Consider the following 24,536-nt stretch of genomic DNA (forward strand, 5'->3'; position numbering starts at 1 on the left):
AAGCCAAACAATCATAATGACAAATATTATATAACTGATTTTTGCGTTTTCCCTTCTCCCATTTCCCTTATATATTTTCAATGCCTGCTCTGTTTAAATGTGCAATTCAAATTCTAGTGGCATTCATTCCCCACTAATGTTCATGGAGATCATTGGCAGTTTCCATCCCAGAACAAATAGCTGTAGGTATGGGAGAGAGATCAAGATTAAGACTGGCAAATGGTAAAATCCTCTCCCCGCCACCCCCACACCCGTAGCACAGTCTCAATCTGATCCCTTCTATCCTGCGGCTGCTATTTAGAAAACAAAAACAAGCACACAAAGGCCCTAAGGCTGCATGCATTGCAGTGACTAGGTGGGCTACATACATCTGAAATATCAATCCAGTCAGATAGCAAGAAAAGCATTTCAGATAAATTACTTTTTCTGTGATGATACTGCAAGACCATGCTCAGCAATATCTGGACACCTCTATTTTTCAGTTCTTATTTTCCCTATGAAATAAGTAAACTGGAAACAAAGATAAATTATTTTACTCAGCTTTCAGAAATGCTTTGGTCCTCCAAAATAAGTGAAGAGGCTATTGATTAATCTAAGCCAATTTCCCCATTTATAATTAAACTAATGTTAGTTGTTGAAAAATGTTCACGTAGTATTGCCAAGTGATCTTTTAATATTTCTTCATATTATTAGCTAGAGATTGGTTCCTATGTAGTTCTGCTCGCATGGCCAAAGTTAAACAATTATGCTCTTTTGACAGGTAATTTAATGAACCACAGCTTTAACTCAAGCAACTTGAGGATTTGTACCTACCAATCTGTGTCAGCCATCTGGCTATGCAGCCATATACTTCATCCAAGATTATTATTACCACCAGATTAATAATCACTGCAGTCGCAGTGACAGTTACTCTAATATTAGACCGACCAGCTGGAGATGAACTGATGGCTAAAGCTGCTGCAGTGGAGATCCGGTATATGATTACTCCAAAAACAATTGCAAACGTCAGCCCAATCTGGAAATAAAACAGAGCATTTACCTATTATAAAAATATCCACATCCACATGCCAATAGTTTTAAAGTGGATAGTCAGATCTAGATTAAAAGGAAGCGCAAAATATCAACGTACACCAGTAATGTACACCAGATTTTCATTCCTCTTCAAGGACCAATTCATATGTTGCCTTTGTTCTGTGTGAGAGCAAGTTTGAGGTAGCTGCTATGGTTCACATAATTGCAGCAGCACTTTTCTAGAGCTGTTAGAATTATGAAAATTGCACTGACCATATGGAAGCACCAGTTCACACACATGTGCCTGTACTACCCAGATGCAAGCCCACTTTCAAAGCCCACTTTGGAAGTGTACTTCCAAAGCACTTCCACTGTGTACTTCCTAAGCACTAGTTGATGGTGGTCATCAACTAGTATGACTAGTCCCTAATTAAAAAAACATTGCTACTCCTGATATCATTACATAGGCCCTTTCTAAATACAATTGTACTGCTGGCCTCAAGGTAATGTGATTAAATCAGCACTGAATCTATAGAGGGATTCTGAATTGCCAGAGAAATAGATTATGCCCATAACCAGGTCATATTATTGATTATGGAAGCCAAAGACCTACAAGCACATGCTGTTCCACTGAGTGTGGTTAATAACCAGTCAGCCCATGAAGCTTCATAGTTGTGGGGAAAAGGTTTGCTTCAGCTCTCTTGAAATTTAATGTTGACAAACAGCATAGCCTCAGGGTCAGGAAGCCCAAAGCAAAAAGGACAGAGCAAAGATACCCGGAGTCTTGACTGGGTTGTTTGGCGCAGCATCACTCTGGAATATGGCATGGGGAGGGCAGCTGTAACCCTTTGCACTCGATGTGTCCCCATCTGAACCCACCCTCCCCATGGCTGCTATTTACATTTAAAAAAACCTGAAATGAAGGGCCAAATGATGTGATCAATGCCATGAAGCTATTCACATGACCAGCAGAAATCAGGCTAAGGTAGCCTAGCCTGATTTCTCCTGGTCGTCTGTTGCCACGGGAGCTGTGCGGCTCCCAGTAGCAAACTATCTAAAGTACCCCTCCCCTTAAATGAGGTTAGCAGAGCGTGCGCTTTGTTAACCCTGTTTGGTTGCTCGTGTGCTGCTCTGTGCCATGGCAACACACGAGGAGACCCCCGCCGGGAAGCTGCAAGCAGCCTCCTGGGCTTGGGGGGTCTCTCCAGGATGCCCCGCGCACTTGCACAGGGTATCCTGGGACTCCCAGGGGCCACATGGTCCCCAATCCCCACAGCCCCTGCCAGCTCCGTGACGGAGCTGGCAGCCATGTGGGTGGCCAATCCGGCCACCCAGGAACAAGCGGTTGCTCGGCTGCCTGCAGTTCCCGCAAGCCCGACAGAAGCTCTTCTCACGGATTGTGAGAAGAGCTTCCATGTCTAGTTTGGCCTTCACTCCAGTCAAGATCCACTTAAGATCCCTCAGCAAAGGCTGTAACAAGAAAGCAAAAAACAAAACAAAACAAAATAAAAACCTTGAAAAAATTAAGAGGATACTACATTGGTCACAAGTACCACTATAAAACTCATGTTACTGGTACTGCACTAATTGGTGTGTGTGTGTGTGTGTGTGTGTGTGTGTGTGTGTGTGTGTGTGTGTGAAATCCAAGGGTTCTAACTTCTGGGCCAATTAAGGCATACACAAACATTGGCCTTTAACAGGTCAGAAAAAAGTTTGCCCTCTTTGAACATCTTACAAAGTTTCTCTATCCTTTGAATAAGCTGCCATAACAATGCAGGTTAAGTATCTACTAGGTAATACTTACCATGAAAATAATGCTCACAAAATTGGTGAAGTATGCTGGAAAGCGATCTTTCCATGTCAGCTTTTCTTTTTCAGTCTAAAGCATGAAAGAAACACAACGACCCTGCAATTTAATATACATACCAGCTGCACATTCTTTTTAATTTGTGCTTGTCATCCAAACTCTGATGGAAAGCAATCAAATGCATAAGTTGATAGCAGTGCAAATACACAAGAACAGAAGCAAAAGTTTTAAAAAAGGTCAACTTCAGAACAGTGTAGGGTCAGTTCAGTGACTTCAGTGGAGCTTCAACTGCAGAATGGGGGACAGTACATTGCTATCCATTTCCAAATTGAGCCAATTTTTGTATCAATCTTTGAGGTCACGCAGCTTTTTAAAAACAGGTATTTTGTGTAAAAGCATATTGATTTTCATTTCATTTAAAATATTGTAGACTCTTTTTCTTGGATACTATTTAAATTGGTTTTAAAAATAATGTTATGATACATTTATAATAAAGCACTGTAAGGATACTTCCCACAAACTGAACTCAGGAAGGAGGAGTCCCCACTGCTGTGAGAATTCTACATCTAAGGGTCAAAATATGTTTCTATATGCCCTACCTTTAGTAGGGCTCTTTCGGGTTACCAGTGTTCACCCACAGAGGCAGATTTGAAAATGCTTTTTATATCATCTCTCATTGGAATAGATGAATGTAGGGACAATAAATACATTGCTACAAGATCCCAGTGTGGAGTGTACGCACTGTGTTTTCTGAATAGTGCTCTTCCTCATTCCAAGACAGGGGAACAGTGGCTGTTTCCCCAGATTTAATATGGTTTAGGAAACTGATGGTCTAAGCCAGAATGAGGAATGCTAAACTACCTATATCAACATATTTCAAGGGTAGGCCAGAAAGCTGGGCAAACATGAAGGATGCTGCATATATGTGGGTGGGTTCTGCACCTACAGAAGAAAGCATGGTCAGTGATATGGAACTTCCAAGTACTTTCATCATGGTATTTCCATGCCTTTCAATCCAGCCCTGATACTGTCTGTTCCAAGACAAAAGGTCAGGATGCAGTTGCTGTGCCTCCTACCCTGTTCCTCTATTCGCTTCCTTCATCCATCATTTTTTCCTGTAGCAAGCAGGAATTTAGAGGTCCCCACTAGCAGACAAGAAAAGGGGTAAGAAAAGAGACTGGCATAGAAACAGAATAGGTAGTGAAGCAGAGCATCTGCAGCTTCTCTTGATGTTCTGGAACTTTTAAAGGCATCACTCTAGGCTGAGGCATAGCAATGGATATAAAATCAAATCCATGGTCCATTGAGCAATAGAAATTTTATGTTGATTCTTGTCACGGAGATTATTTTATTTAGAGGGCATGAAGACAGGGAATGACTTATTAATAGTGTATATGCATGTTAATGTTGTGTATAATTACAGAAGGCCACTTTAAGAACAACAAGCACTCACTCTTACATGCATATCACATGCATGTTGTCTGGGGAAAAATGCAGGCAAACCCATCAAGCATATGGCACATGCACCATTGCATAAGTGCCACACCAGTCAATATGGAAGGATTAAGCATGCAGTGCCATTCCAAACACAAGAGAAAACCAGTCTTGGTTAAAATACTGAAGAAGGGAATGGGGAGGACAAAAGACGTAACTGTGAATATTAAGCAATAAACAAAGTTTGAAAAAAATCAACTTGTGTTTTCTATAGTTATTCATAGATCAGAAAATTGCCACAAATTTGAATAAAATGTACCAATTTCACCCCAGCCATGACTCTCTTAACTCTTTGTCGCCATTTGTTTGCTGCCTCTTCTGGCAATTGCTGGCCCTTCTGATGGCATTTGAAGGAAACAGAAAAGGGTCATGCAATATGGCTGTTACAAAGCATTGACGCATCTAGGCAAATAAATCAATACCCTCAGCAGACTATGGACACGCCACAGCTTTAAAAAAATAAAACAAAGAAAAGCTGTTTGTTACTTGTTATGGTATGTCTTCTGCTATGAAGTTATTACTATGAGGAAGAAAATATAAAATAAAACCACAGGAAAATAGCCAGTAAAAACAACAACTGTGCAAAAGATTATAAAAAATAGGATCTGAATTAATCTAACTGATGTCAATATGTTAAAAAGTCTATCTTCCTCATATGAGGAAGATAGACAAAGTGAGCAGTGAGATTCCACAAGGAACTGTACTGGGTCTAGAATTATTTAATTATAATGATCTAGTATGAAGGGTCAGCTCTGAGGTAGTCAGGTTTGTTGACAAAACCAAACTATTTAGGATGGTGAAATCAAAAACAGACCGTAAAGAAATCTAAAAGGGCCTGATGACTAGGCAGTAAAATGGCAAATTTTATATGTGACTACCCAGGAAAGACATATTGGGGATCATGATGGACAACTCAAAGAAAACATCAGCTCAGTATGCAGTAGTACTGAAAAGGACAAACTCTGCTGCTCATGTGGGGCACCGGGAGGCAGGAGGACTTTCTCCTTCCAACCCCAGCTCGCAACTTTGTTACTGCGATGACCGTGTGGCCTCGCAGCACGGTGGAGCCCAAGGGGGCAGCCACTCGTGTGGGAGGAAGGCAGGTAAACTATCCCCAGCCTGCAACTAAGGTCATGAGAATGACTTTAGTGTCTGGTGGCGGCCCCTTCCAGCAGAACATTAATCCGAATCCCTTCCACCCAGCTCTACTTGTCTACCGAGATTCTACCTTGCCAGGAACATCTGTTTTCAACCTAATCTTGTTTTTACTTGTGTTTTACTTTTTGGCTCAAACCTCCATATTTACCAAGCAATATCTAGATTAACTATTGACATGGGCATGATTTATAATGTTCTAGTTCTGAATTTATTTAACCATCGACCTATCCTTTCTCCTAAATGCTACTACTTTGTCCTTGTTCTCTCCAGAATGTGGAAAAACACGAAAAACATTAGTGTGGAATTTGCTAGGCATCCAGAGTATGTATCTTGTAAAAACTCACAAAGATCCCAGGAAATATTACTTAGTAATAAGCTTTCTTTCTACTTACCTGCTCAGTAACAGCTGATTTCACAACAGCAAGTACATTCCAAACATAGTGTACCCAAGTGATTGTCATACCTTGATTTTTCTCCACATCCATGGCCAGTCAGTATTTTTCTCAGTTTTCCCATTCTTTGATTATTTGCCCCACAGATACCCACCAATGTTATTCAGCAAACACAGTGGTCAGCATCCTAATGCTGATACATGCAGTCAAAAGAAGAATGTGTGCAGCAGATATGCTCTGTTTCTAAACCACAGGTGCTCTTTTGTGCTGGGATTGGGATTTTTTTGCAGAACTTCCCATCCCTTGGAAGCACTCTTTGCAATGTGCAAATATATCCCAGAAGGGTCACATAGCCTTCAGGGACATATTTCTGAATTGCACAGAGCCCTCAGGGACATACTGCATGTTGCATAGAGCCCTTCCAGAGGAAGGGGAGATTGGCAAAAATCACCCCTACCCATGAGTGAGTATCCATTCTTCAGAAGCAGGAGTGCATCTGCTGCACACATGCCTCTTTTGGCTGCACACATGCAGTGTTAGGTTGTCAGCCAGTGTAAACTTGGACAAATTCATACTGCAACATTCCTACATGGAAAGCACTTCTGTGAGAAGCAAATTAACATGATACACATATGTAGATCATGTGTGATGAACTTGCATGTATATAAATATAAACATGTCATGATATACACATAGGTTTCATATTAATTCCATGTAAAAATTTTGTAGCAGCTCAAACAAAGAATCAATGCAGTCATTAATTTGTGAAAGCAAGACACAATGTCCTCAGCTGCTTGACCTTGCAAGCAGAAAACTCATGTTTACTTATGCTATAGTCAGAACTGCAGCCAACCAATGAGTCTGATTGATAAGAATATTCACTTTGCGGGGACATGGCTGAATGATGAGAAGAGCCAACTCATAAGATGCAAGATGTAGTTACGGCTAGTAGTTCAGAACTATATCTTAGCACACAAGAGAAGTTCTAGTGTGCCATGAACAATAAAACATTTAACAGCATAATCCTAAGCATATCTACTCAGAAGTAAGCACCATTCATTTCAATGGCACTTGCTCCCAGGCAAGTGTGAATAGGATTGCAGCCTCAGTGACTAAAGACTCCTGTACGCCCGAAGTGCTATCTACAGAGAAAGTTGCTCACAATAACTGTATGAGGCTGTTCTCATAAGCAGCCAAGCCCAGGCTTAGGCAACCAAGCCTGGGCTTGGCTGCCTGTGAGAACCGCTGGGATCCACATGGATGCCAAACCCTGCACTGAAGCCCAGCTCTTAGCCGAGGTGAAGAGCGCAAACGTGCCCTTAACCTGGCTGCTGGGGCCGTGTGTCAGTGCAAGCTGCTTGCAGCTCGCACGAACATAGAGACGGGCACCTAGAGTGCCCATCCCCTGGGGGAATCTCCCAGTGCACTGCGCTCAGTGCACATTGCACTGTGGGATATCTGGAGGCCAGGACAATGAGTCCTGGCCTCAGAGCAATCTGCCGTGCTCCACGCTGCACAGATGTTCCATGTTGCTCTTGAAGTTTAAGCTGCCATTCTATGTACTTACTTGGAAGTAAGTCCCTTTGAACTTTGTGTGACTCATTAGTGCTGCTTTTTTGGTATTTTTTTTAAAAAGGTGGTTAATATATATGTAAATAATATATTACATAAATACATATAATATGATCCTGTCTCTGAATACATTCAGAGGATGCCTCTGAATACTAGTTGCAGGGGAGTAACAGCAGGAGAGAGGGCATGCCCTCAACTCCTGCCTGTAGGCTTCCAGTGGCATCTGGTGGACCACTGTGTGAAACAGGATGCTGAACTAGATGGGCCTTGGGCATGATCCAGCAGGGCTGTTTAATACATGAAGTACCTCATAAAATCATCAGCAGGTGCAGGAAACTGCAGTGTGCCTTGCAGTTTCTGCATAACCCAATGAACAGTTTTCCTCTAGTGGCCAAACTCCAGAAGTGCCTGACACGGCACTTCATAGTAGGGATGAGCCCGGACCGGTCCGGAGGCCATTCTAAAGGCCTCCGGATCGGTCTTGACCGTTCCGGACCTGGGCGGTTCGGTTCGGGTGTGTGTGTGGGGTTGCTTTAAGAGCAGGGGAGGGGTTTACTTACCCCTCCCGCCGCTTTCCTGCTCTGGCGCCCGTAATTTTAGTAGTAATTGGGGCGGCAGGATACCTCCCTGCCGCCCCTTCCCCACTTTTGCTATGAAAAGCTCCCAGGAGTCCTCTGTGCACGTGCGCACGTCACAGAGACGTGAAGCGCGTGCACAATGCACAGAGGACTCCTGGGAGCTTTTCATAGCGAAAGCGAGGAAGGGGTGGCAGGGAGGTATCCTGCTGCCCAATTACTACTAAAATTACGGGCGCCAGAGTGGGAAAGGGGCGGAAGGGGTAAGTAAACCCTCCCCCGCTCTTAAAGCAACCCCCCACCCCAGGGCCAGACCGCAGTTTGGCGGTTCCGTGCACACCCCTACTTCATAGCTCATTTCCAAGCTGGGATTGCTTTGAAATGTCAGGGTTTTGCCTTCATTCCCTGCCTTCCTGCAGAGAATGAAGACAAAACCCTGAGAGGTGCTGTAATTCTGGCTGGGAAAAGGTGTGGGTATTCAGCACCTGTGTGTACTGTCTCAAAAAAAAGCACTGCTTATTAGTAAACATGCACAGAGTATAGAAATGCACATGTTCTGAGAAATTACTGGAAATCTAAAACAGCTAATTTAGTCACTTCAGAAGTTTGCTTTTTACTCTATAAGAATTAGTTTGTGTCTCCTGGCATGGAATACTTTACTGAGCTTTCCTCTCCTTTTTTATTTCCATGTGTGTCCCCTCTACCTCTACTTTTTTTTGGCTTGTATATGAAGGGTTAAAGAATTGGAATGGGAGTAAGCAGAAACTGGTTATTACTACATGACAATTTTTATAAATGTGAAAAGCTTAATATATATTAATATGTTTAGCATACCTCTTTATTTCTGAACTCCTTCCGTAGTGATTTTTCTAATACTTTAGCTTCATACTCAGCCCTTGGATGATCCTGCAAATAAGTCATATGTGCACATGAAACCCATTATCTACCAGTTTAAATGCACAAGTACAGTTTTGTTCTAATTTTGCTTAGAATTATTGCACGTCTCTAATGTCTTCTGTTGATAGTCCATTGGCACTAAAGGCCTAAAGCCACAAATTTGCTATGCTGACATAACTGATGCCCTGAATTAATGCTGAGGTTGACTGTCAATGAAGTTTCTGTGGTTGGAACAGCAATGCTAGAATCTGTTCCTGTCTCCGGTGTGGCACAGCAATTGCATCAAAATTACTAGTGATGGGTTGGGAAGGAGACAGGATTATATCCACTAGGTTCAAAGCAAAGCAGGTACAACCCTGTAACAGTTTTCTCCAACAACAATGGGCTTCAGGTGATACAGTGTGCTGATTTTCAGTCTTCAATTTATTTTAAGCTCACATGTTTTATTCTGAGCACCACTGCAGAGGTTATACATTTGTAAGGCTGTTTATATATGTTAATATATAAGCGGAATATACATCACAAGACTCATGGGAGGGATAATCTTTGGGAATCTTTAGTGGAGAGGCAGAATAATAAATATTTTAATAGATAAATAAACAGGTCTTAATTTAAATACGCAGTTTACTGATATCTAAAAATACTGAACTTCTTGCAAAGAGTGCATTTCAGATTAGCCAAGCACACTGGGAAAAGATGTGGAAAATACTCAGAAATTGAAGGAATGAGACAGCCAAAAGATTCAGAAAGTACCTTCAAAAATGCATTGGATGGAGATGGGAATGGATATGAAAAAGTCCCATCACAGGGATATATAAGGGAAGAAAGAATCATTGCAGTGGAAGTTCTAAAGGAAATAAGATGCTGGGGAAAAAGAATGAGGTGAGATCAAAAGGCATCTTTCACCGTTAGACAGACAAAAAGGTAGAGAATTAAAAAAAAATACCAAACCTTGACTGCCTCCTTCAGGACACCATAAAAAAAACAAAAAAACACACACACAAAACATAAAAATTAAAATTACTTCACTGTTCCAAAATTGCATAATGGATACAATTGTTTTTATTCATGTGGATGCAGATAAAAGAATTAAAGGTTGCACAGAGTTGTATCTTTGTGAAAATGGTCTTCTTTGTATTTATATTGAGGATGTACTGATAGCATGGTAAGAAATACCATATCATCAAGATCCAAAATAATACATGGGTTTAAACATTTTAGTATGGAGTTCCACAGCTCTGATGTTGTCAAGTAATTAAGCACATAGGATGTGATTCTCCTCTTCTATAACAGCACTCAAATTAATAACAACTGTATTAACCCCCTCCCTCTGCCCAGTCATTCTGAGTTCTGTATTTTTATAGCACTTGCTACAGAGAAATTCCTGGGAATTTTGTCCTGCACTATTTATTTGCTTCTGCCTTCAGCAGGATTTAAATGCATGAGACTGAATTAATTGGAGTGGAGCATGTTAAGAAAAAATGCAATGCAGAAGTTATCTCAGGTCACAGGCTGTAATCACCAAAAGAACACTGAACATAACCCTGAAAGGTATTTGCCACTAGAAGGATACAGTTAATCCCTTCCACTTTCATGTAAGCTAACAACAAGGTACCAAAAATAAAAGAACAGTTGTCTTATGAGATCCATAAAAACACCTCCTATTGTTATCTAATAGGTTAGGCCTCAATCCTAGATATGGGATTTATATGAGTACAGTACTAGGGCTACAATGTTTAATACATAAATTAATCAGAGTAATCAATTAAAATCATGCAACTGACTCCTGTACAAACTAATTGTCCCCAGTTAACTGGCAGCGGAGGGTTTTTTGTTTTTTGGTAAAATTCGTTTAATACAAAAAATTGCAGATGGCAAAAGCCATTTTAAAAGAGATATTTCCCTTTCTCCTTTAAGATGACCTACCACAACACAATACACATCATTTAAATTCAAGGGCAGGCTCCAGACTAAGTGAGTCATAACTAAACACCATTGAAATAAATGAAACAAATTAGTCATGACTAACCTCAATCCCATTAATTTCAATGCGACTTAGTCTGGATCCTGCTCACAGTAGGCTTTCTACTTAAGAACTATGGAACACATATGCAAGAACTAAATACACATATGCAAGTTTAATCAATGCATCTAAACACATTCAAATACTCAGTTGTGATTACTCCTGTTGATTCACAGAGCTACTACACTAGCAGTAACTTATATTACCATGCATAGCTCCTCACAATGGGAATTGCCTTTCCCCTCCTGATTAAATGCCTTCTTTTTTATGTATCTTAAATGTCAGTGCTCTCTAATATTTTGCACTTATTGTGATGACTTGAGTTATTTTACCTTTAACTGTTTCCCAACATACTGTATATAATTAAGTTAGGTTTAAGACATTTGAGACATACATAGCAAGTCAATGTGCATACATGCCAGCTATTGCATTCATAGATGTTTCATTCTCAAAACTAAAAAAATTACACTGTTTTTTCTTACATGTTTCTCCAGCCCTTTTCATGAGTGTGCTCACTTAACACATCTTCTGCATCAAGGGAATCATTTGTGAGCTGTGTACTGTATGTTTTAATGCCCACACTACTAGGCGTAACCTTCATTTTGTAGCTTTTATATTATGCTTCCATAGTAACAAGACATGCTATTAACACACCCTTCCCAAACTTAGAAATAGTACATGGACTTTCCTGACTAGTACAGGATTTTCCTTTCCGGTGGATCAGCAATGGGAAATAAAAGGCCATTCAACAGATGTAACAACCAAAGAAATAGCATACAACAAAATTAGCTTACTTCCTCTTCTTCAAACCCAGTCAGATCCCATCTGTAGTTCAGGCGCATCTGTTTTCTCTTCCAGTGTTCCATGAATGTGGCAGCTGGATAGTAAAATAAAAATAAAGATCTTAGAAAAGCAAACTCCATTATATAAAGTCCATCACATTTTGATATGTTTTCCAAACTAACCTGGGTTCTATACTAGGGGTGTGCAGGGACTGCAGGAGGTGGTTTGATCAGAATTTTGACTGAACCGCCACTGTATGAACTGGTTTGTTGGACTGACTGGCTGGGCTGGTCGAACCGGTTCAGAGTGTTTCGCAATTGAACCGCTCGGACCACTGAGTTTGTGGTGGATTGGTTCGACTGTGAACCAGTCCATGTACACCCCTATTCTATACCACATTATTTTTCACCTAACACTTGCCTAAGTGCAAATCCAAATAGTTTATAAAAGACCCAAATGGCATAGAACCCACTGTCTGCAGCACTGATTGTGCAAAATCAATATTAAACAATAGTCATACTATTTGATTTGATCATGGCAAATAGTAGTAAGTTCAAACATGAGACAGACATCAGATTTTGCATAACTCAAAAATCCCATTTAAAAAACCATTCCAGTTAATTTAAGAAAGGAAATATTTGATCATTGTATTCTAAATTGTTGTATTTATTTGTATTTTCAACCAGCAGTCTCATTGTTTTCAAAAAGAGTTTGCTCATTAAACACCCATGGCAGCAGCGATATAGGAAGATGCTGAAAGGCATCATCTTCTACTGTGCGGGAGGAGGCAATGGTAAATCTCTCCAGTATTTTACCAAAGACAACCATAGGGCACTGTGGGCGCCAGGAGTCAAAACCGACTCAATGGCACATTTTACCTTTACTTTACACACATGGGAGATATGATTGGCCTGTAGTTTCTGATGTGTATACCTAGGTGATGTGGCTATCACCAGAGCTCAGACTGGAAGAAGAACACATAGACCAAGAAATTCAACCTCACAAAACAGTTAAACCTAGAGTCAATACAGAGTAAAGGGGTGAGTGGGTTTAGTTTTAGCGATGGGGTCAGTGGTAAAGCACATGCTTTCCATGCAGAACGTTCCAGTTTCAAGCCCGGACATCTCCAGGTAGGGCTGGAAAAAGATCTGCATAAGAAAATATGGAGAGCTGTTGCCAGTCAGTATAGACAATGCTGAGCTATATGGACCAATGGTCTCACTCTATATAAGTCATATAGCCCTGCTGGATCAGGCACAAGGCCCTGCTGGATCAGGCACAAGGCCCATCTAGTCCAGCATCCTGTTTCAAACAGTGGCCCACCAGATGCCACTGGAGAGCACACAGGCAATTGGTATGTGAATGCCCTCTCTCCTGCTGTTGCTCCACTGCAACTGGTATTGAGAGGCATCATGCCTCTGAGGCTGGAGGTGGCCCACAACCACCAGACTAGTAGCCATTGATAGACTCGTCCACCATGAATTTGTCTAAGCCTCTTTTAAAGCCATCCAAGCTGGTGGCCATCACCACATCCCATGGCAAAGAATTCCACAGATTAATTATGTGCTGTGTGCATTTGAACTTATGCATTTGAACTTATGTCAGCCTTATACCTTCAAACAATGTGGGTGTCCTGGATTTAAAACTCTGCTTAAGCATAACACCAATATACCCAGTTCAGTGCAGTATGGGAAACACATATTAGCATATTAAACAGTGCTTTGAAGCTCACTCAGTCAGTAGCCACAAGCAAATCACAGGTTCTTACCCTAAAAAACCTCAACAAGTTTTAAACTGAGATCTGTTGGAACCTCTGTATTAACCCTCCACATCTATTACTCATAAATGTCAGTGGCAGGATTACTTGGAACTAGTAAGAGGATACATGCATTTTACATGCACTTCAGTTTAATTGGACAAGAGAGTTACAAAACTATAGGTAACAAATAAAGGAGTTCTATACTGGTATCTGGAACGGAAATGAGAAAGCAGTTATAATATCATTTTCAATATGGAAATCAATATAAAATGAAGAGCACAGTTACAGCTCTCTAGCTGCGGCAATACACTGCCACTGAGATTGTGGGAGACCTTTGGGAAGTGTAGCTGAATTATGGGAATGGCCCAGTACTGCACAGTAAATAAGCAACTGTAAAAGAAGCCAGCACATTGAGAAAATCTAACCCCATGAGAATTGTTCTGAAGTGACTGCTAACAGATGTGATCAACAAGCTTATTTCCAGAAAACCTCTAGAGACAGGGAATATGGGAGGAACTGCCTCCATGTATCTAAATTATGTAGCAACAATGGGAATTTGCCAGCTGTTTTTCACATTAATCACTTCTATACATGTTTTATTCAGTTCTGCAGTTCTGTTCATATGTTCTATATCTCCTGTGTGTAAATCTTAAATGTTTCTTGTAAATTGACATTATGATTATATATAATTAATATGTGGAAACAACTCTTTTGGCTTTCCATAGTTTGCTGATAGCTCTTTTGGTGCTATACCTACCTACTGCATGGAATATATAATGAGAATGATATGTAATAATACATTTGTTTTGTACCAGAAATCCATCTTACAGTTCAGCTCACAAGAACATAAAGAAAATATATAAGTATTACATGTGCAGATATGCTAGGTGCCAAAACAGGTCAAGGAAGAAAATTAGGGTGGGTTCCTACATCTGAGGAGGATGCCCGAGGCATGCAGGAAAATAACTGGGACTGCGGGCTGCCGAATCATGTTGTCCTTATGTGGGCATAGAACCCTGACAACTGAGAGCAGCGTGTAGGCCCAAGTCCTCAAAATGTCAGGTCTTCAGGACTGATGTCAGAACAGCTAGAGGAAAATAAGCGGCCTGCCTGGGAACAAATGGGAAGAGAACTAGCCTTAGGGGCAGACACAGGTTAAGGGGTGCACGGGGGCTCCCCCTCAGCTTATGGGACTGGAGAAGGAAGAGGATCCTATGGGCAAAATTATCCCTGAGGATGCTCACCACAGGACATGCATCCTCTGAGCACAATTTCCTTCCTTATAAAGACATAACTGAGTTTGGCACAGGCAGGAAATCCAGCAACATCTTATAATGGTCAGCTGTTCTGGATGAGATGTGAAGGTGAGCAGGGTGAAGTTTGGGCAAGGGGACAATAAAAGGAGGGAAGATGATGAGTGAATGGTTCACTGAGAGAACCGGGGGCGGGGATGATGATGAGTGAGTTGGGCACTCATTTGAGTGAGGGAAATGAAGGAGGAGAGCTGGTCTGTTGTAGCAAGCATGATTGTCCCCTTTGTTAAGCAGGGTCTACCCTGGTTGAATTCGAATTAGAGATTACATGTGAACACTGTAAGATATTTTTCTCTCAGGGGATGGGGCCACTCTGGGAAGAGCATCTAGGTTTCAAATCCCGCCTCTGGCATCTCCAAGATAGGGCTGAGAGAGATTCTTGCTGCAACCTTGGAGACGCCAAGGAGGTCTACTCTGTGTAGACATTACTGAGCTAGACAGATCAATGGTCTGACTCAGTAGATGGCAGCTTCCTATGTTTCTATGTTGAAGCAAATGTCAGGATGATTTTGAGTAGAAAAATGGCCAGAGGGGAAAGGGGTAGGCAGTCCTTCTCTGTCATCCTTCCTCTACTGAAACGGGTAGTCTCAGCTACCTCTGATTAGAAATAAAAGTCACATGACTGCATGTTATATCTAATTTTGGCCTATGCTTCCAATTCAGGTTCAATAGCTCTGAAATTCCAAATGGAGGAAATTTTGCTACAGTTTTTCATCATGGAATATTTCTGCATTATTGGTTTAGTACATTTTTATCTTGCCCTTTCTACAAGGAGCTCAGAGATGCATATATGGTTCACCTCCATTTACCCTCATACAACCCTGTGAGGTAGGTTTTCAAAGGAGAACAAACTATTTTCCCCAGAGTACTGTCTCTACAGCAACATGTATATGAAGGCATTTGTTTTACTCTGGGGATCTGAATTTGCCACAGTGAAATCTGAGCTAAAAATGTAGGAGCTTAGGAGTAGGCATCAGAGAGGAAGTGTGTGGCGATAATGAAGACGATGGTTTTCATGCCTAGAATACAAACAGTTATTTAGTAAGTTGGCTGTTGGGCTTGATATTTTATTCATGTACATAGCCCAAAACCCTACTTCCATTTGTACAAGTTTACAATGTCTGATATGTGGATGCACTACCATGATTAAAATACTTGGAAATGACATTACTCACAGAAGTATTTTGCTTCTCTTGTATGCTAGAGACAAATAATTCACTTAGCACTGCAGCATGTGTATGTCTATAGGAACACGGACTTGTTTTGGAAGGCAGGGAAGCATGGATATTGACTATCATCAATATCACCAGCACATAAATGAAACACAAAGATGGACACTTTGTTTTCTTAGAACAAAGCAAAACAAACAAACAAACAAAAAAACTGAACTGCAAAACAACATAAAGTAAAAACCGAATATTCTGAGACTTTTGGGATACTATTATCTGCTGTCACTGGGGTGAGGAGGAGGAGGGATGGGTCAAAGTGTTGCCTATCTATAGTTATTACAAGCCACCTTAGGAACTATATGCACATTCCTGAGAATTGTGAATTGTTTTTCATAGAGCTTTTTGCAACAATTGAAACCAGAGTTTTACCACTAAAACCCCAAACAATTTACTGACAATTCAGCACAGCACTGTCTGTGTTCCTTAACAACACTAAAATCTTGCAGTTTCACGGGGGGGGGGGAGAGGAGAAAGAAAGAATCCCAGAGCCACTAATGCCCTTTGGAGATCTAAGAAGGAAATTTAGAAGAGTGACAAAAATGCCTTTATAATAGAAGCTGCGCTGGAAGGCAAGGCGGCTGGGTGATTGCTCCCTACATGAAGTGAAGAGGATGCCACAGAGCCTGTCTCCTGCCCCCAGCTAGGTCACAGGTGAAGGAGGAGAGGACAGGATGCGGGAAAGTAGGGATGTGCACAAAACCGGTTTTTGTGGTTCAGTTCTAATTAGAACTGAAGTCAAACCAATTCTACTGGTTTGGGTTTCTAAACTGTTAGAACCGGCCCATTGATTGACCGATTAAGTGCTGTCAAGTCGGTGTCGACTCTTAGAGACCACATAGATAGATTCTCTCCAGGATGATCTGTCTTCAACTTGGCCTTTAAGGTCTCTCAGTTGTGCATTCATTGCTGTTGTAATCGAGTCCACCCACCTTGCTGCTGGTAATCCTCTTCTCTTTCCTTCAACTTTCCCCAGCATTATAGACTTCTCAAGGGAGATAATTTTAGCCTTGTCATTTGTGGCTCTAGTGAAAATTGTGGATTGATTTGTTGATCCATTTGTTTGTTTTCCTGGCTGTCCATGGTATCCTTAAAAGTCTTCTCCAACACAAAAGTTCAAAAGCATCAATGCTTTTCCTATCTTCCTATGAGAGCCAGCGTGGTGTAGTGGTTAGAGTGCTGGACTAGGACCGGGGAGACCCGAGTTCAAATCCCCATTCAGCCATAATACTAGCTGGGTGACTCTGGGCCAGTCACTTCTCTCTCAGCCTAGCCTACTTCACAGGGTTGTTGTTAAAGAGAAACTTAAGTATGTAGTACACCGCTCTGGGCTCCTTGGAGGAATAGCGGGATATAAATGTAATAATAATAATATTTTTCTTCTTCGAAGTCCAGCTTTCGCATCCATAGAGTGTCACGGGAAAAACCATTGTACGATCGATTCTAATCTTTGTAGGTGTAGACACATCACGGCATCTAAATATCCTTTCCAAGGCCTTCATTGTAACCCTACCAAGTGCTAGTCTGCAGCATATTTCTTGACTGCGGGATCCTTTACTGTTGATGGTTGATCCTAAAAGGCAGAAGCTATCCATCACTTCAATGTCTTCATTGTCAATTCTGAGGCTGGTTGCTGTACCCGGTGTCATTAGTTTAGTCTTCTTTACATTTTGCATTACAGCTGCATTCTCAGCTATCAGAGTGGTGTCATCAGTGTAGTGCAGGTTATTGATGTTTCTTCCTCCAACTATAGGTTTCTCATGAGAACAATGAGATATTCTGGGATGCCCATTTTCCTAAGGAAATTCCACAACTTGACATGGTCAATGCAATCAAAGGCTTTTCAGTAGTCAATAAAGCACATATTGACTTCTTTTTGGTATTCTTTGGCTTTCTCAATTCTCCAGCGTGCATCAGCAATGATGTCTCTTATTCCTCGGCCTTTTCTGAAACCAGCTTGAATATCCAGCATTTCCTTTCCCACAAAGGGTTCTATTCTGCATTGGATGATCCTGATCATTATTTTGCTAGCATGTGAAATTAAGGATATTGTGCGATGGTTTATGCAATCTGTTCAGTCTCCTTTCTTTGGTATGGGTATGTAGACTGACCTCTTCCAATCTCCTGGCAACTGTGTTGTTCTCCAAATTTGCTGACATAGTTTGGTTAGAGCCTTGACTGATTCCTCTTCTGTTGCCTGCCATAATTCCCTAGCTATTCCATCAATTCCTGTAGGCTTCCGACTTGGTAATGACCAGAGTGCTGATCTAACTTCATCTTCCCATTCTAGAGGTTCTTGCAAGTAGGGAATATCTTCTAGAGTATCTTGGATGCTGAAGTCTCTGCTGTACAGACTTTCAGTATACTCCTTCCATCTCTGTTTGATCTTCTCTGAGTCAGTTACTATCTGCCCTTTGGCATCCCTTAACATACCAATTTGAGGTTGGAACCTCCCTCTGAAATCTTTTGAAAAACTTTCCTTGTTTTTCCGTGTCTATTTCCATCCTCAACGTCTTTACAGAAGTCATTGTAGTATTGCTCCTTGTCTCTTCTAACAGCTTTCTGAAATTCTCTATTAAGTTCCTTTCTGAGGACTTTATCTTTCTTGACTTTGGCTTCTCTCCTCTTCTGGGCAATTTCCACTGTCTGTTCTGACATTCATTTTGCTTTCTTCTGTTTCTTGGTCTTTGGCAGTCTCTTTTCACATTCATCCTTAACAACTTCTTTATTTCATTCCACAGTTCCTCTGGTTCCATATCAATGAGGTTCAGAACTTCAAAGCGGTTCCTGATGTTCTCCTTGAAAATGGTGGGTAGATTCTCAAGATCATACTGTGGAAGCTGGATAGCTTTGTTTTTCCACTTAAGCTTGACTTGGAACTTGCACATGAGCAGTTCGTGATAGGTTCCACAATTGGCCCCCGGCCATGTCTTTGCTGTTATAACTGAGCTCTTCTACCTCGTTGCACCAATAATGTAATCAATTTGATTTCTGTGTACTCCGTCTGGTGATGTCCATGTGTATAGGCACCGCTTCGGTTGTTTGAAGAATGTGCTAGCAATCAAGAGATCATTGGCTTAGCAGAAACTAATAAGTCATTCTCTTGCTTCATTTCTGTTCCCTAGGCCAGATAGGCTGACTGTGTTTTCCTCCTTACTTTTTCCAACTTTGGCATTCCAGTCTCCAACCACCAGCATCACATCTTGCTTGCATATTCTGTCAATTTCAGACTGGAGCATAAAACTAATCAAGTTCCTCTTCTTCTGCATCAGTTGTTGGGGCATAGACTTGAAGAACTGTCATGTTAAAGGGTTGTCCATGAAATCTAATTGATATTAGTCAATCACTGACTGCATTGTATCAAAGTACTGTCATTGCTATATCCTTCCTGACTATGAAAGCAACACTGTTCCTTCTTTGGTTTTCGTGTCCTGAGCAGTAAACAGTATGATTTTCTGACTGAAAGTGTCCCATTCCAGTCCATTTTAATTCACTGATGCCCAAGATGTCAATCTGTAGTCGATTCATCTTTCATTGTGCCGAGCTTTCCCATATTCATGCTTCTTACATTCCACGTTCCCATTGTAATTCTGTCTTTGCAGGTTCGGATTTTCTTTTCCTGCACAGCAACATCAACTGCTAGATATCCAAAAGGCTTTAGTCTAACTGTGTCATTAACGCCATTGGCACTCTGAGAGATCCTCAGCTCTTCCTCAGTAGTTTGTTGAGTACCATCCGACCTGAGGGGCCCATCATCCGGCACTACATCGACAATCATTCAATTTTGTCTATCCATGTGGTTTTCTTGGTAAAATACAGGAGTGGCTTACCAGTGCCTTCTCCTGTGCAGTATGAAATGATGGCTTTTTCATTATCACTAAAGTGATCATCCACCTCCAGCACATTCCTATATCACTGCTGCCCAATACAAGTGCCTGCTTGTTTTAGCTGGGCACTTGGATGACCTTCATGCTTTGGGTGACCCTACTGGGAGTATACCTCCTGGCATACTTCACTCATCCCTCCCAGGAACCCCCCCACCAATGAGGTAGCATAGCAGGACTTTTGGGGGGGGGACCACCAGCTTATAGTTCAGTTTAAATTAGAACCCCCTAGAACTGGTTCTAAAAGGTTCTCCATAGGGAATAATGGGGCTCAAACCAGCCAATTAATCCCTCTGGGTAGCACCAAGGGGAGCCAAAGTGGGGTGTGTGGTAGGCCCCCATGGGTGCCAACTACCACCCATGCCCCAAAGCAATCAAAGGGGCAATTTTTAATGATTTTAAAAAGATTTAAAGTTTTGTTATTTTTCTCATATGGAATAATGGGGATTAGATTCTTTGATGTCACATAGATTCTACATAATGAATCCCTATGTACAATCTATGTGCCATCAGAGAATCCAAGGCTATTGACATCAGAGAATCCACATGTGTTGGATTTTCTGATGGGCCAGAAAAATGAGCCAGAGGCCTGAAGCCAGGCTAGCTGGCTGGGCAAAAAGCAGGAGGGAGGATTAGGGCCTCACCATTCACTTACTCACTACACACAGTTTTTTAAAAACCACTTTGCAGTCAGCCAGGAAATAAAATACTTAAGTATTATTAATTATTTTTTTTTTAACAAAGAGGCCCAGACAGGCAGCATGTTTCCAAAAGAAAAATTGGATGGAAGCAGATACCTGTCTGGGCCGCTGCTTTAAAAAATCATTTAAATTTTAAAAAATAAATGAATTCTTAAAATCCTTTTTAAAAGTAAGGCACCCAGAAAAGGGGGTAAAAATCACAGCCAGCCTGTAATTACAATACTTAAATATTGTGATTTTTTTAAAAATAGTGAGGTGGGTGGGAAAGACTGCAAGGCAAGGCAACCAAAGCAGCAGCAGCAGCAGCAGCAGCAGCAGCAGCAGCAGCAGCAGCAGCAGCAGCAGCAGCAGCTACTCAGACTCTCCTAGGCAGCAGGCAGAGCAGCAGCAACAGACATGAGCAGGAGGGACAGAGAGAGATTCCAAGCCACTAGGTGATCTTTAAATATACTTTAAATAACCGTGCTTGGAGCACCCCCCCTTGTCCCTCCTTCCTGGACAATGGGGGTGACAGGTGTCCCTGAGTTTTCAAAACCACTCAAAGGGCCAGACACATCTGGCCAAACGGGATATGCAGCACAGCCAATCGCTCCAAGTGACACAAATGTCACAAAATGGATGACAATCTCTTTCTTACACAAAATGGAGGCTTGAGCCACTCGAGCCAGTTAGAACCAGCTCTATTAGAACTGGGCTTGGCCCAGTTTGACCTAGAACTGGTTCTAATTTTTATTTTAAAGTTCAGGTTCTACCTAGAACTGTCGGACTGGTGTGGTTCTATCTAGAACCAGTTCTCACATCCCTAGGAGGAAGCAGGAGCAGGTCTGACCTGATAGACATGTCAGAATCCACAGAGTTCTGGGGAACTTCTGTCAGTTTCAGTTTATTGCAGGCTCCCTGCTGTTCTGTTGGAACTCCCTCCAACAATGCCTGACAGGAGGACACGTTGTTTTCATGTGTCTGTGAGACCAATATAACTGCACAGTTTTAGTCTGAATCCAGTAGCCAGATTAGCAACTTCTCCGTGGTCCAAGGTAGATTTCAGAGAACCATTTCCCCTTTTGGTGTTCCTTATCCAATTACACCTCCTGACCATTCCTAGAATTTGTGTGTCTCTCTTGGTTTGTAAAAGTCAGTGATGACATGGCAGCATGTCAGCTGCCCACATAGCGACATCAAAGTAAAATATTCCAAAAGGGTAACAGCCTTTTGAATAGCATATTTTGGAAAGTACCATAGTATGTATTAGTGCAGGGGTTTCCAACCTTTTTTTTTTAAACCAAGTGTACCCCTTCTATCCCAAACCTTCAGATCAGGTGCCCATAGAGATTGTGTTTATGTGTGTGTTTAACATTTAAATTTAATGTTAAAGTTAGGAAGACAGGTCACTCCAGTCAGTGGTTTATATCTAGACTAAGTTACTCAAGGGAGTAACAAAGGTACTCATGGGAGTACTTATGAGTAACTTAATCTGGATGTAAGCCAGTGACTGCAATAGCCTGTGTGTGTGTGTGTGTGTGTGTCACACACACACCTATAGTCACTAGCTCACATCCACATAGCAGTTCTTCTCATAACCAGTCTTGCTGAAATTAATGGGACAAGTTTACTCAGTGCTAATTTTCTGAAACCTGACAGTCAGGCTGAGGTGAGAGGTATGCTGAGTTTCAGCATGTAGCCAGCCAATCAGAAACAGAAGGGGAAGGTCTCCTTCCTCCCCTTCTGCAGTGTGTTGCCAGGCTGGCAGTTCAATTTTGGAGTAGCCCAGAGAGTACCCCACCACTTATACTACATGGGAAGGCTATACAGCCCGAGACTGCAGGATCACAGTCCCCACGGTGAACTTTGTACCTGCCTATGATTGGCAAAACTCACAGCTGGTCACTAAGTCTGAGCAAAGGGTGAGGCAATATAGCCCAAGTTCAGAAAAGCAAAGACTAGATGGGACACCCCCACCCCTCTTTCAGAGAGAAGGCCACAGCCAGTGAGCAGACCCCATTTCAAAAGGTGAATTAATCAAGAAAGGAATCCTTCTTTTCACATGAAATAACAGTGCAGCACTCCTTGAGAGGCACATAGATAATCGGTGCATTTCTTAACCCATTTTAAATCAACAAATTAGCTGGCAAGAACTCAGGGAAATGAGCACATCAGAATCGGAGGTGTGTAATCTAGACACCTGAAGGGAGGCATCCTGTCCTTGAGGTAGTCAGCCTAGCAGTTCTACTCAACATGTACATTTACATAAATTTACCCATGCCTTTGTTGGGCAAGCTACCCTCAGATTGATTTAAGTTCGAGTGGCAATAGAATTATTTGTCTTGCACAGAATCTGCCACCTTCCGGGTAAGCAAAATGGCTTGGAAACTGCCTCAGGTTATGTTTCAAGGTATATCTACCTCTAGCCAAAGCACATGGCCTCGGATTCTGCTTGAATCACTCTCCTACTATGGACTCTCATACACACGAGCTGTAGCCCCTCCAATCCTTGCTCCTCTTCTTCACTTTTCCTAACTGATCCCCCGAGAGAAGGCCTCCTTGCAATGAACACACCAACCTAAGCCAGGGGGGATAGGTAAACTAATCTCTTGCTCTTCTAAGCCCCCACCTCCAGCCTCCCTGCTCTTAAGCACTTTCCATGGCAAGCCTTAAGCCAGGCTCTGGTCTAAGCACTTTAGCCAAGCTGACCGATCTCTAATTAGAATCTCAAGCTAAATTATTGCTAGCCACATCAGCTAAGATTTATTGCCTTGTCTAATTGAACCTTTAGAAACATAGGATGCTGCCACATACTGAGTTAGACCATAGGTCTATCTAGCTCAGTATTGCCTACACAGACGAGCAGCGGCTTCTCCAAGGTTGCAGGCAGGAATCTCTCTCAGCCCTATCTTGGAAATGCCAAGGAGGGAACTTGGAACCTTCTGCTCTTCCCAGAGCAGCTGCATCCCTTAAGGGGACTACCTTATAGTGCTCACACATCAAGTCTCCCATCATATGCAACCAGGGCAGACCTTGCTTAGCTAAGGGGACAAGTCATGCCTGCTACCACAAGACCAGCTCTTCTGTACCTTCATATACCCTTAATAAAATTTGTTGAACTGTATTTTTGTCTCCTCAGCTTTTCCAAGATACCACAACTTACTCAAATTGATACTGAAGCCAAACTGCTTCCCAAGCCAAGCCAATTTCCCCACTTCAAGCCAAAAGCATGGTTGAGGTGTCTAGCCAGCACCTCAGGGAAATTCTGGTAACAAGTGGACTCACTGCTAAAGACATGTTGGCTTCAAGGTGGCGATCCTCAGATGGGGAACAAATAGCTTGGCTGCAGAGTAGGGAGGCAAGAAGGCTCTCAGTAACCCCTGGGAGTCCTTCAGGTGCTCCTAGGAATACTAGTACATCCTGTATTCATGAAAACAGGGTCTATAGGACTGTTTTGATCTACATATTAGGAAATAACCGACCCTGGTGAGGGGAAGAGTTGCTCTTAGTGCCTCATACAATTGAATAGTCAGAGACCAGACTGGGACCTGTACGAATACAGGAAAAAGGGCTGGTGAAAAGGAGAAAACAGATATATGAACACTTACATGACAGAATAAAACTATTTAAAGTCCTTGACAAGACACTCTGCTTTGGGTTATATATCACATTCCTCAATACATGTAATATGACAAGCCATTCTACATGATACTAAATCATTCATCTCTGTGGCATAAGTTGTTTTGCTCTGATTTGCCTTCCTTCCTTCTTCGGTTTCCACAGCTGACAGCACTAAAAAGTTTAATCTAAACTCAATAGGTTTGCATTTCAGCCAGTTATTTCTACACATGCATGCATGTGAGCATGCATACACACATCCAGCCTGCACCCTATATCCCTCAAATAGTTAAGTAAATATGTGTTGGCACTGGAACTTATTGAAGAGAATGACTGAGTCAAAA

The 24,536-nt window shown here is 41.8% G+C and overlaps 1 protein-coding gene across 10 annotated transcripts in view; it reads right to left on the reverse strand.

The window, feature by feature from the left end:
- The window catches only part of ANO1 (anoctamin 1), a 272,685-nt gene that overhangs the window by 27,222 nt on the left and 220,927 nt on the right, over nt 1–24,536 (reverse strand). For 7 of the 10 annotated variants that reach the window (XM_053265870.1, XM_053265841.1, XM_053265879.1 and 4 more), the window contains 6 exons: nt 11,724–11,806; nt 9,858–9,869; nt 8,844–8,915; nt 4,572–4,649; nt 2,816–2,890; nt 814–1,015 (listed from right to left, as the gene is read on the reverse strand). In XM_053265870.1, coding sequence (XP_053121845.1) covers nt 814–1,015; nt 2,816–2,890; nt 4,572–4,649; nt 8,844–8,915; nt 9,858–9,869; nt 11,724–11,806 — 522 coding nt within the window. The remainder of the gene's footprint in view (nt 1–813; nt 1,016–2,815; nt 2,891–4,571; nt 4,650–8,843; nt 8,916–9,857; nt 9,870–11,723; nt 11,807–24,536) is intronic. The other 3 variants (XM_053265834.1, XM_053265887.1, XM_053265896.1) reach the window with 3 other exon arrangements.

This window comes from Hemicordylus capensis, chromosome 1, assembly GCF_027244095.1.
Source record: "Hemicordylus capensis ecotype Gifberg chromosome 1, rHemCap1.1.pri, whole genome shotgun sequence".
Taxonomy (NCBI): domain Eukaryota; kingdom Metazoa; phylum Chordata; class Lepidosauria; order Squamata; family Cordylidae; genus Hemicordylus; species Hemicordylus capensis.